The 12,437-nt window shown below is 48.7% G+C and overlaps 3 protein-coding genes across 3 annotated transcripts; all 3 read left to right on the forward strand.

Moving 5' to 3' along the window:
* Positions 1-1,446: 1,446 nt before the first annotated feature.
* BJ212DRAFT_1483484 (armadillo-type protein) lies at positions 1,447-6,288 on the forward strand (the record flags this gene model as incomplete). The annotated part of the gene is made up of 22 exons (XM_041340620.1): positions 1,447-2,067; positions 2,124-2,565; positions 2,614-2,762; positions 2,811-2,875; positions 2,925-3,010; positions 3,070-3,293; positions 3,348-3,417; positions 3,468-3,601; positions 3,653-3,972; positions 4,023-4,143; positions 4,195-4,362; positions 4,426-4,634; positions 4,696-4,816; positions 4,865-4,999; positions 5,049-5,091; positions 5,148-5,253; positions 5,314-5,428; positions 5,482-5,628; positions 5,682-5,768; positions 5,823-5,911; positions 5,964-6,180; positions 6,235-6,288. 22 exons carry the CDS (start codon positions 1,447-1,449, stop codon positions 6,286-6,288), a joined length of 3,723 nt encoding a protein of 1,240 aa, XP_041190171.1.
* A 389-nt stretch (positions 6,289-6,677) lies between these two features.
* On the forward strand, positions 6,678-10,041 carry BJ212DRAFT_1448313 (N-terminal acetyltransferase A auxiliary subunit; the record flags this gene model as incomplete). Its single annotated transcript, XM_041338527.1, has 15 exons — positions 6,678-6,810; positions 6,867-7,060; positions 7,115-7,318; positions 7,370-7,532; positions 7,581-7,739; positions 7,790-8,388; positions 8,448-8,576; positions 8,632-8,711; positions 8,767-8,836; positions 8,887-8,926; positions 8,991-9,092; positions 9,159-9,350; positions 9,406-9,504; positions 9,551-9,795; positions 9,847-10,041. 15 exons carry the CDS (start codon positions 6,678-6,680, stop codon positions 10,039-10,041), a joined length of 2,604 nt encoding a protein of 867 aa, XP_041190172.1.
* Positions 10,042-10,706: 665 nt separating this feature from the next.
* On the forward strand, positions 10,707-12,401 carry BJ212DRAFT_1372814 (uncharacterized protein). Its single transcript, XM_041336340.1, is given in 5 exon segments — positions 10,707-11,316; positions 11,336-11,411; positions 11,495-11,711; positions 11,813-11,896; positions 11,980-12,401. The coding sequence occupies 5 exon segments, from the start codon at positions 10,813-10,815 to the stop codon at positions 12,041-12,043; spliced, it is 945 nt and encodes a 314-aa protein (XP_041190173.1). The 5' UTR covers positions 10,707-10,812; the 3' UTR covers positions 12,044-12,401.
* Positions 12,402-12,437: the final 36 nt, after the last annotated feature.

Genomic DNA, 12,437 nt, shown 5'->3' on the forward strand with positions numbered 1-12,437 from the left:
TTGAATTTCACAGCAGTGCAGTTGCCAGTGTACTCGACGGATCATAACGGGGATGCTGGAGACCCGCCGTTACCAGAAACACTAAACGAATCAGACGAGGACGAAACCGTGAATTTCAGGGCGTGATACAAACGAGCAGATGATGCGAGGGTCGGGTAACTTGTGTGAGAGGCATCGGAGCTAGTGAGGGCCGAGAGGCATAAGTAAGTACGTAGGAAAGCTGAGTCGCTGTCAACCGTATTAAAAACATTGATAAACTTTCCCTTTGGCGATTCAATCACAACGTGATGCCGATCAGAAGAGTGATCAATTGGGTGGGCGCAGTTTGATTGCCACAAGATTGCAAAAACCCTATTTGTGAGGGCAACTCTCCCAAGGCTGGTGGAACCTTCGGAGTCATGTAGTTTGCGCGTCTAACCTACCGTGGGCACCGACTCTGCTAACAAATAGAGAGAGAGATGGGACACCGGCAGCACTTAGAGGAACATCCAGTCGAATGCGGCATGGAGGCCGTTCGCAATCCGCCAAAGGTATTCCTACTTCTAGCTCGTCTTCATGTCACTTGGATCAGGAAGAGCTTCAACGTACAACGACGCTACTCAATCCGGCGGGGCAGAATAACGACTGCAATAATATTCTCCCAGCGTTCTAGTGGTCGACATTGTTTGGCACTGCATCGGCGACGGAAGGGCTGGAAGAAACAGTAAGTCTGATTCATCGAACAGTGTTCTGAGATAAGAATATCTCTCTTATCTTCATTAAGCCATCTTCACCCTTATCTTACCAGTAGTCTTTCCTAGCGTGGTCAATAGAACTCACAGTCGTTCCTCCAAATTTAAAAGTTGATATCTGGAATCCGTCCCCCATGACATGAGGCTAATTAACAATCAGCGCATTCGAAAGTACACCCGACGGTTATTGAATAACGATTGTGGAAGAATAGCGCATTGTGGGGCTGGGCTAAAGCCAGCCAATGTCATCCAGAATGTTTCGCCCTATTGGCGTTTGCCTCGAACTGTCGGTGTCAATACAATACTGCCATCACTGTAGCCACTGTAGGCCGGAGGGTATATGAGTACCACACTGCGATAATTGGGAGGAGTGGCCTCACATGTAAAAACCGCTTCATATCATGTACAATCATGATGTTCAAGGTGCATAGTTAAACACTACATAATCACTTGTAGTGATCACCCACGCTCGCTTCGTTGGTTGACGACTCCAATCTGCACAGATCTAGGCCTCATGTACTCGGATCAGCGGAAGGAACAACCTCAACACGTTGAAGTACAGGAATGACGTCCAAGTAGCAAACAGGCTGCAGCGCAGACAAAGAACATCCGCTTACGTAATGGGCACTGGTCATAGCACGAGGACGTGCTTTGAGATGAGTCTAGTTGTCATCTTTTCAAGTTACAAGTTACAAGTCTCATCGTCGTCGAGCAAATGGTGGCTCAGACGCGTGCAGGGAACTCTGCACCAAAGCGACTTGCTTTCAACGAAAAAATTGTAGGGAAAGGCCTTGCAACAGACGCGCTCCTCAAGAAACTTAAAGCTCTCCACACCGAGCTTGCCGAACTCGACCAGGAGCTCGTCGACGTGAATTCACTATCCACCGTCCGAACACAGCTCGTAAACACCTCCATTCTACTGCACAAAGACAGAGGCGTCAAGGCCTACGCAGCTTGCTGTCTCGCCGACATACTCAGGCTATACGCGCCCGACGCCCCTTATACCCATACCGAGCTTAGGGACATATTCCAATTCTTCTTCAGACAACTAGCAACTGGCCTGAGGGGAGCAGAGGCATCATACTACAATGAATACTTCCACCTCCTTGAGTCCCTATCGACGGTGAAGAGCGTTGTCCTCGTCTGCGATCTACCACATGCCGAGGAGCTTATGGTCGACATATTTCGCGACTTTTTCGGCCTTGTACGACGGGACCTTGCAAAAAAGATCGAAATCTTTATTGCCGATATCCTCGTCGCGCTCATAGACGAGTGTCAAGCGCTTCCGTCCGAAGTATTGGAAACCATCATGGCGCAGTTTATGGCCAACGACACGGTAATCATTACACCGCCCATCCCATTACTACCTTCGCTTATCTTGCATTTCTTCAGCAACCTGCATATCGCCTTGCCGTTCAAGTTTGTAATGCCACCGCGGACAAGCTCCAGCGGCACGTCTGTCAATATTTTACGGACATCATCGTCGCGCACTCCCATGAATCAGACTCGGAGTCTAACTTCGAGGAGATACGGAAGGCCCACGAACTAGTGAAGCAACTGAGCAGGTCCTGTCCATCTTTGTTGCATAGCGTTATCCCGCAACTCGAAGAGGAGCTTCGTGTAGAGGAGGTGCAAGTGCGTCTGATTGCCACCCAGGCACTCGGTGAGATGTTTTCAGAGAAGGGTGGGGCAGAGCTTGTTAAGAAATACCCCACAACGTGGAATGTATGGTTGATGCGGAAGAACGACAAGACTGCAGCAGTGCGATTGAAGCTCGTAGAGAGCGCTAAAGGTCTTTTGGTGAATTTGTATGATCACCGGGAAACTGTGGATGGTGAGATCCCTCTTCGTTATCATAGCATCTATGCTAACGTGCCAGTAGAGCTAATGAGGCTCAAGTTGCTCGATCCCGACGAAAAAGTGCGTGCGGCGGTTTGCAAAGTGTATTCGCAGTTAGACTATGAAACTGTATTGCACTATGTTTCCGAGGACCAGCTACGTTCTATCGCTGGTCGTGGCATGGACAAAAAGGTGTGTAACACGCGTCGGTTCTAGTGATTTAATTAAGCGGCATTCCAGAATTCAGTGCGAGTAGAGGCACTCAACAGCCTCGGAAAACTCTATAGCACTGCATATCCTGAAATGTATGGGTTAGCCTCTTCATCGCTATCAAGCCCCTGACCCCATCGACAGCGAGAACAACGATCCAGCAGCGATCAGACACTTCTCTGGATTCCAAACGAGATTCTTCACATCTCCAACTCCACACAGGAGGCAAGGTAGAACTTCTGCTTGTCCACTGTATTTCTTGTTTTCATCGTTTATCGTAGGCTTGCAGCGGAGCAGGTTATTGCAGATTTCGTATTCCCACTCCCTTCTGGTTCTTCAGTGTCGACCTCAAAGAACGTTGATGTAAATGAGGTCGCATGGACCGATCGACTGCTGAACACAATGGGCTACCTCGACGATCGGGGGGTTAATGCTGTGCTCCTCCTAAGTGGCATCAAAGGTAGCAGGCCCTCGCCGTACGAGTTATATCTGCAAAGTTGTGTACAACACAATGTGAGTTCAGGTCTTGGCTGTAGGGGAACTGACCTTCATCCACACTTGAATTAGGGCGGTGTCATTGACGAGGATGAGGACGTTGTCAAACAGCGACTCAACAACGTCATTCGCCACATTTCCCGTAAGCATCGCTATTTTATGTTCGTCACTATATATTTGATCCCGCCGCAGGACAATTTGGGGATCCTCAGAAAGCAGCAGAGGACCTGCATGCGTTTGCAAGGACAAACGAGAACAGGTCTTACAAGTTACTCAAGACATGCTTGGATACCCAGACAGATCTCAAAGGACTCGTGAAAGCGTCCGTAAGTATTTGTTATACTCAAATTTAGACTCTGTACTCACCCTGCACGGAGAATGAGTTCCTTCGTCGGATCGAGTCAAGTTCGGAATCGATTCTAGGCACTATGACCGTGTTCCTTCGACGGGCAACGCTTCGCATAGTTAACCAGTCATCTATTCCAACTTTGATTAAGCGTGTGCAAAAAGCAGACTCCAAGCATGCGCAGACACTCTTGACGTACATCTCAAAACACTGCCCTGCTTTGTACAAGCCACATACCAGCGAGCTGACAAAGGCAATCGCGGACGAAAAGAACGTACGGCTCGTGGAAGTAGGTATGCAGGCACTCGCAGCAGTTTCACAGAGCGATGAATCGTTAGCAGTTAACGATAAGTGAGTGGTCCCTTGGTCGTCTGCTCATTATGGCGCTTAATGTTGCACAGACGGACGCTGGAGCGTGTAATGCGCTATGTCATGGGTTCAAATGCTCGTATAGCGAAGTTCGCTGCCCAAATATTGGTGGCCTCCAAGGAACACGATGATTTATGCGCCGAAGCTGTGGAGGTGAGCTTGCCGGGTCTGATCCTGACTGAGCACTTATCCTAGGCCTTTTAGTCAATAGCGAGGAAGTTGTCAACAGCAGAGCCCGATCTACTTGTTGCACATACCGCCGTTCTTGCTCAATTTGCTCGGTTGGCGCCAGATGCATTTGAGCGCAAGAGCGACGTCTTGATGGCTTTTCTCGTCAAGAAGTTGCTCATGGTACCTAGTCCAGCGGATCCTGTGCGTATTGCTATCATTCTGTAGGCCTAAAAGAGGATAATTTACTGATATGTGATGCTATAGGATGAGATGGACTCGGATGCCGATTGGGTAGAGGACGACGACGTACAACCTAGGCTCCGCGCTCGAATATTGGCTCTCAAAGTGTGCCGCAATCGATGTCTTGCGCATGCATCTACAGACACAGCTCTTGAAGTTGCCACCCCTGTCTTGAAGATGCTGTCAACTCTGCTTGATCATGCTGGCTCGTATTCAGCTGACGCAACGGACGAGTCAGTGTCGCATGTCTTTATTAGAGTATACTTTACTGACTTTACGGTTGGTCACTGAAAGTCCGAAGGTCAAGTCGCGCATGCGGTTACAGGCTGCGATATCTCTTTTGCATTTGTCTGTAGTAGACAAGTTCGCGACCGCCATCAACACAAATTTCATCTCGCTAGCCATCACTGTGCAGGTAGGTTTGAGCCGTCCGCATCAATTTGCACAAGTTAATCTGGTGTAGGACCCATGCTATAATGTTCGCATGGAATTCCTCATGAAGCTTTTCCCCCTCCTCACTGCACGCAAACTTCCCCCGCGATACAATCTTATACCCTTTTTGACTGTGCATGATCCTGAGGCGGACGTAAAGAGCCGGGTTAGTGATGTTTTATGTACTATCGTACCTGTGTCTGATACCGTTGCAGGCCATCTCCTATGTTACACACGCATCACGAAACGTGTCCGCGGGTGGGTTCTGATGATAGTGAATCTCGAGCGTCATTGACAGACTTGCCTCTCCTTAGCTGCCAAAGTCGACCTGTTCGAAATTATATTCATCCGCTTGCTTCATCTTCTCGCACATCACCCTGATTTTTCGAATGCACATGAAAATTTGCAAGAGATGGCCAAGTAAGCTCCGTTCCCTGCGAAATCTATAGGGGCATGCGGAGACACTGACATTTTGCATAGATACATCGACTTTTATCTGGATTTAATAGCATCTTCTGATAATGTATCCTTGCTTTACCACCTTGCTATGAAGGCGAAGACTGTTCGTGATGGACAGTCGCATACATATAGCGAAGTCCGTATTGGTGTTGTCTGTCGAATCTGTGATATTAACGGCGCTACTTTTAGAATCTTTACGCTATGAGCGAGCTCACACAAGAGCTTATCAAGGCTCGCGCACAAGCACGTTCCTGGAGTTTGCAGAGCTATCCGGGAAAGGTGAAACTACCTTCGGATATTCTCCGTGCACTACCAAATCCGGAGGCGGCCACGAAGGTCATAGCGTTTTACGTAGGTTGGCTCGAAAACTGATTGGTAGCCACTTTCAGATCTTAAAGACCGTTTATCTCCCTGAAGAAACATCGGCCTGGCTTTTAGAATCGTCCAAAACACAGAAGCCTGCGGGCACTTCCAAAGTAAGCTTCCAGGGCTGTGCGGTGTTGAGTGCACCTGATCATTTGCTACGATAGGAAAAACGGCGTGAACCCCGAGAACCCAAAGACTCCAAATCCCCTCCAAAAAGGAAGGCGTCAAGGCACAGGGCCAATGGGACTACGAAGTGAGGAATTCTCTATCTTACAGTTATTGAAGGTATCTGATGGCGGGTTCAGACGTGCAAAAACAGCTCGATGGAACAGTGATCAGTCTGAATCCGAGGAAGAGCCGTCCTCAGATGATTCAGAGCAAGATGATAGGGAGGATACGCCCACCAAGCCGAGCTCGGAACGTGAGGACGGGTCTAGTGGACAAGAGAGCGATGAGCAAGCGAACGAGAAAAAAGGGGAACAAAAGCGTAAGCCAAGTCGTAAGGCGGGGACGCGTGCAAAGGTGTGTTGGACGTCCCGTTACTGCGCCCTGTCGAGTCTGACCTTACTTTCACAGAGGAAAATCAGCAAGCAGGTGAAGAAGAAGGGTAATCACGCGAGAAAGTCATGATTTGTTAATTTATTTTCTACTTTGCTTACTTACGCCCATCAGTACTTCAGTTTTGTGCTGTAGTTTTTGTCTATCTTGCTTACTCGTTTGTACTGTTTTGTATCCCCACACCGTAATCTGTGCTACACATGAGTAATCTATCTCCCAGAGCTGTGTCTTCGAAATTTATATGCCGAACTTGCCGAGGTCCATCTTACGGTGCACGAGTACCTCCACTGGTCCATGAGGTTGATTACAGTCAACATTCTCCATACAGCAAGTACACAAACCTTCCGAACTAACGTCAACGCACTCTTCACGCGCTCAACGTGAGGCAAACGCAACAGCCTCGTCCCTGAACCTCATATACCCTTCAGGCTGGCCTTTAGCGACTTGGACACCACCAGCAAATGGCACCACCTACTCTAGCACAAAAGGACAAGAAACTATTTGCTGATCTCTTAAGTCAGTATGAAAACAGACAACTCACCAAGGGCAGGAAGACGGCCGATCAAATACTCAAAAAGTATCCCGAACATGGTGGTACGTCAACCTGAACTAACGCTCGCACCTTTCATAGCTGATTTGCAGTGCTGCAGAAACAATGTGCATGAAGGGTCTGATTCTAGTGCACCTTGGCCAGCGTGATGAGGGCATCAATCTCGTCAAGGAGGGCATGCGCAAGGACCTGTCTTCTCATATCTGCTGGCACGTCTGGGCGCTCATCCAGAAGAGTGAACACAAATACGAGGATGCACTCAAGTCGTACATCCAGGCGTTGAAGTTTGATAAGGTGGGCTTAAGTGGTAACTTGCTTGTTCTGGCGTGTCTCAGTGCTTGAATGAAGGACAACTTCAATATCCTGCGAGATACTGCTGTCCTTCAAACGCAGACGCGTCAATTTGAGGGCCTGGTAGAAACTCGTCATAACCTCCTCCACCTGCGGCCTTACAACCGACATCACTGGGTTGGTCTCGCGGTCGCATATCAGCTGAATGGAAACCTCCCTGAGGCAAAACAAGTTCTTGAATATATTGAAGGGTTCCTTCGGGTACGTGCGTTTACATCGTTGTATCTGCTCACTCATATAACGTGTCTGCAGAGTGTAGGATCTTACGATGTGGAATTCTCGGAGTTGTTGATGTACCACATTCGTATACTAGAGGATATGGGTGACTTCCAATCCGCGGTTGACATGCTCGAGTCACATGACAGGACCAAGGGCGGCTCTGTCCTGAATCGCATGGCGGGCACGGAGGTGAAAGGTGTGACTACATGTCGCTTCTGTCTTGAGAGAAATTCATTCTTTACAGCTCGCTTATTGGCAAAGCTGAAGGAAAGCAACGCGGATGATGAGCAAAAGACCGCTTGGACGGAACAGGCAGATGCTGCTTGGCGCTGGCTTCTGTCACAAAATGCCGATGGCTACGAGTACTACAAAGGGTTCCTTGCTAATCAAGGCATCGACCTTGGTGGGTGCTACTTTTCGACACTTTCATCTAGTGTAATGACTGTTTCCCAGCTAATGTCACTGACGAAAATCGGGAAAAGGCGCTTGAGATGCTCCACGGCTACTTTAATGCCCAGTTTGCTACCGCTCCTCGTCGACTGGCTCTTCATGTGGCCACTGGACAGGAATTCAAGGATCTCATCAAACCCTACCTGACTAACGCGCTCACGAAAGGGATTCCCTCCCTCTTTGCTGACCTCAAGCCACTGTACGGGGACCTGGTCAAGCGTCAAATAATCGAAGATACCGTGGAAGAGTTTCGTGCGACCTTGGCGACCTCACCCCCTTCGACCGGCGATTCTATTGAGCCAACAACTTACTTGTGGGCGCTATATCTCCTCGCACAGCATCATTCCTACCTAGGGCGCCACAAACAGGCCTTGGAAATATTGGATGTTGCAATAACACATACTCCGACACTGCCAGAGCTCTATATGACACGAGCCCGCGTGCTCAAACGGGCGGGTGACCCACATGGCGCCGCGAGGGCCATGAATGATGCTCGTCTGTTGGATGGGCAGGACAGGTTTATTAACACAAAGACGGGCAAGTACTTGCTGAGGGCTGGCATGGTTAATGAAGCGGACGCTATATTCTCCAAATTCACGAGGGTGAGTGTGCCACACGGCATGAAGATGTCTTCTTGTCGTTCATTCATTTCTGGACCTAGGGAGGGGCGTCTGCGGCGGTAGATCTGGAGGAGATGCAGGCAATGCATTACCTTGTCGAGCAGGGTGATTCATATCGACGGGCTGGCAAGCTCAACCTTGCTTTAAAGAAGTATTATGTAATACAGAAAGTGAGCTCACTCTGTTTGTGCCTTCGTCTGGACATGGAAGCTTGACCCTCGGCAGGTCTTCGAATCGTTCCGTGAAGACCAGTATGAATTCCACCAGTATTCTGTACGGAAAACGATTCTCAATGTTTACACCGAGTCAGGATTGTACGCCACGTGTTTGATTTAATTGGCTGATGATATGCTTTTCCAGGATGTTGAAATGGGAGGATAATGTGCGGTCACATCCAGGCTTTATTCATGCAGCAGTTGCTACCGTTCAAGTGAGTTTTTGACATGTATATATATAGACAACTTCCTGATGTCTCTGAAGATATGGGTTGCATTGTACGACGATGCGACTCTCGGACCTAGTCTTCAACCTGCAGGCGAGTAATGTGTTGCAATTCATTGTCGTCAGCTGATCGTCAGACCTAGAAACAACCGCCTCAGACGTTTCCTCCAAGAAAGCCATTAACAAGGCGAAAAAAGCTGCTCGTAAGGGACAGCCCGAAGCAGACGGTGCAAACAGCAAAAAGGGTGAATCAACACGTCGTTCTGTAACCTTCGCATTGTCTTCTTTACGCAACCGCATTCTTTCCGCAGCCACAGCCACTCAATCCGAGGACAAAGGCCTTGACCCCCCCCGTCCGAAAGACGATGATCCAGAAGGCCTGAAACTGGTCTTGGCCGAGGATCCCCTCGAACGCGCGGACAAATATTTAACAGGCCTATCAGAGCTTGTGCCGCAAAATATGGACATTTGCTTTGCGATATATGATGTTGCTATTCGACGAAGTAAGTCGAGTGTCGAAATCTGGAGCAAGGGGATAAGTGTCTGATTTGCCGACAGAGAAATACCTGCAAGCTGTTAGGATGCTCACGCGCGCCCATTCGCTGGATTCCGAACATCCTGATTTGCACTCGCGGATAGTGCATCTGAGGAACACTGGTAAGATTGATTGCAACTTCACGCTGTTATCTGACAGGAGTCCCAGTTTCCTCATTACCCGAGCCAATTCCCGCACCGGTCGGACCAGTACTTGCTGAGTCCATTGCCTCACTACTTCCAGCAGAGGTTTCCCTTGAATTGTTCAACTCCCAGTACCTCCAGAAACACTCTTCATTGCCGATGGCTATTGTAGCACATGCGAAAGTCGCGCGAATATTGAAAGCACCGCAAGACGAAATTGACTCTATACTATTCACAGTGTTGAAGGAGCCCGTACAACTTGATCACGAGGTCCGTGTTCACCCCTTCTATCTGAACCACCCATTCACATACGACGGACAGGCTGCATTCGTGGTACTATCGTACTTGAAAGAAATGAAATCTCCACGCTCCGAGGAGTTCCGGATAGCGTGCAATGACAGATTCGAGCTGAGCACGCTATTCAGGAGCGACGAGGAGATCGCTGCTCTCCAGAGATCTTTCACAGAGTCGGGGGAGTCTCTGGCTGATGGCGAGGCCCTTGAGACTGTTATATGATCACAGATATCACACCTACGTACATGCTGCTTTATCTTAGACCCAAACCTCCTGTCTTTGAGCCTGTTCGAAAGCTCCATTGAGAGTGGCATCATGAACCTGTCGTTTCTATGCGACAAATCTGTCCGAAGACACAACCTTTCACATATGATGAGTTGACTGCTGCACTTTTGTCCTGTCCTCCGCTCATCTTTCTTTCATATCTTGACACAAGTAGTGCAGTCACATACGGGATTTAATGGCTTCAAATGAGGAATAAAATAGGCCCAGCTGGATGCTCAGGGCAAAATCTACACCTCAAATTTGGATCACATCCATTGCAAGATGGGCCTTTCAAGATTCAGGACCTTCTGGAACTTCATCACCAGTGATCAGTATAGTGCACTAGCCTGCCTGCAGTATTAATCACAGTGCCCCATGCTCCGAGTCAGAATGATTCGGTCATTACGACGAAAACTTCAAAACGACTGTCTGACAGGGGTCATCGTATTTGACCTCCTATGTATTTCAATCTTGTGGTATTGGAGACCCGCCGAGGTAACGGCGGGAAACACTAAAAGAATCGAACCGGAAATAATATGACAAAACCGTGGATTTTATGAGCGTGATACAAAAGAGCAGTAGTGGTAGGTAAGAGACCCGAGTCTAGAGATCTTTGGGGCGTCGGACGATGATATAAGTGGTCCGAAGGATCACATGGTGGGTTATGTAAGTATCATGTAAGCAGCGGGCTTACAGGTATTTGGCACTCTACCACTTACCACGATATCGATGGCTACCGATTCCGAAGTCTCTGATGACAGTAGTTCCATTGCTACCACGCCTCCTTCGTACCATGAAACAATCTCAGCAGATCCCATTCGATGTAGTAAATCATCCCTATTTCCCTTTCGTCGCATGAAGCAGAAACGTACAGCTGTTCTATCCCGCATCCGTGATATTGTCTTAGCCCCTAATTTCACCCCTTCTTCTGTGACCTCAAATCTCAATACCTGCGCTGCTGCTATCCCAGCTGCCGAGTTCTCTAACATCCTGACACAACCCAATATTGAGGGTCACACAGCACTGTATTGGGCAATCATGAATAATCGGCCACAAGCTTTTTGGGCGTTTCATGGATTCATCACCCCTCCCCTTTATCCCTTTGTTTGCTCGTCCGACTTGCTCAAGGCATGCATGGTAACCAACGACCATCCAATGTTCACGCGTATTTCTGAAGACACCGAAGACATGCGTTTGAGAGACTGTTTAGGTTGCCCGCCAGATAAGATTCGGGTGCATGCATGCGACGAAGCCACCAACCAGTTCAATGTTGTTCTGCGAATCGGGATGTTCCAAAAACGCCTGCGCGCCAGTTCTGAAAATTTTTGGTACGTCGAATTTGTTGCAGGGGGTGTGTAGTCCACGTCTCCGTCGCTTTGTTCCTTCATTGATGTGATGGCACCCCTTGCAGGACGCATATGGTGGTTGCGCTTTATCTTGCGACAGCCTAGCGATGGATTATGGAGCGCTGAGATTGGTCTTCGTCAGTATAGCCATCCAGCGCGTCTTAAAGCTGTACTTTTGATCGAGGCGCACAGCCGGAAACCTGGCCGTGCAACCCCACCTGGCGCGCTGAAAATCCCATTCTCATTGATAGGCACAGACTTTGTGGCCCTTGCACCTTGGCGGTAGGTTGGATTTGTTCTGACTCCATGAATTCCGGTGCACTGATTATCTTATGACAATGAACTCTACTCCTTGTGCTTCCGATGGCCAATGACCACTGAAGATCCACCGATGACACTGCCTATGTGTCTCCTCCCGATATGACTTGGCGCATATCACGAAAGCTGGGTGATTGGGTAATGCACGAGTAAGTCTGTTTATCAATCGAGGAGGCATTTCTTACAGACTTCTCATTAATAACTCGTACTGACTGACATTGTGCTGTTGTAGTACGACTGAGTATGTAGACCACGAGGGCACCCTACATGCGAGGCTAGAGACGACATTGTTATGAATCCAATAGTGACACTAGTCAATGTCATCGAAGTTAATTCCACTCAAAAAAAAAGTGCTACAGTTAGTGCCACAAACGATTTTCATAAGTTCCGCGTCCTTTCGACGCTAGTCACCGAGTGGGGGGCAACAGAATCTCTCGAACAATGTCGAGCACGCTTGTCGCTCGTTCTTGTTAGCCTCCAGGAACCAAGACGCACCAAGATGAGGGTGTAGGGCTGGATGGTGCAGTTTGGCTCGCTGGACGGCTGGATGAGCGCGGAGAGGTGCTGCATGGTCATGATTGGAGTAGGGTGGCGCTAGATGGTACAGTTCGAGATCTATATGCTTAGTAGAGCAAAATAAAGGTGTGATGGTGCGCATTTGAACAGTTGGGGTCCGGACCTAAGCTCATC

Source organism: Suillus subaureus (assembly GCF_016647635.1).
Source record: "Suillus subaureus strain MN1 chromosome Unknown BJ212scaffold_28, whole genome shotgun sequence".
Lineage (NCBI taxonomy): Eukaryota > Fungi > Basidiomycota > Agaricomycetes > Boletales > Suillaceae > Suillus > Suillus subaureus.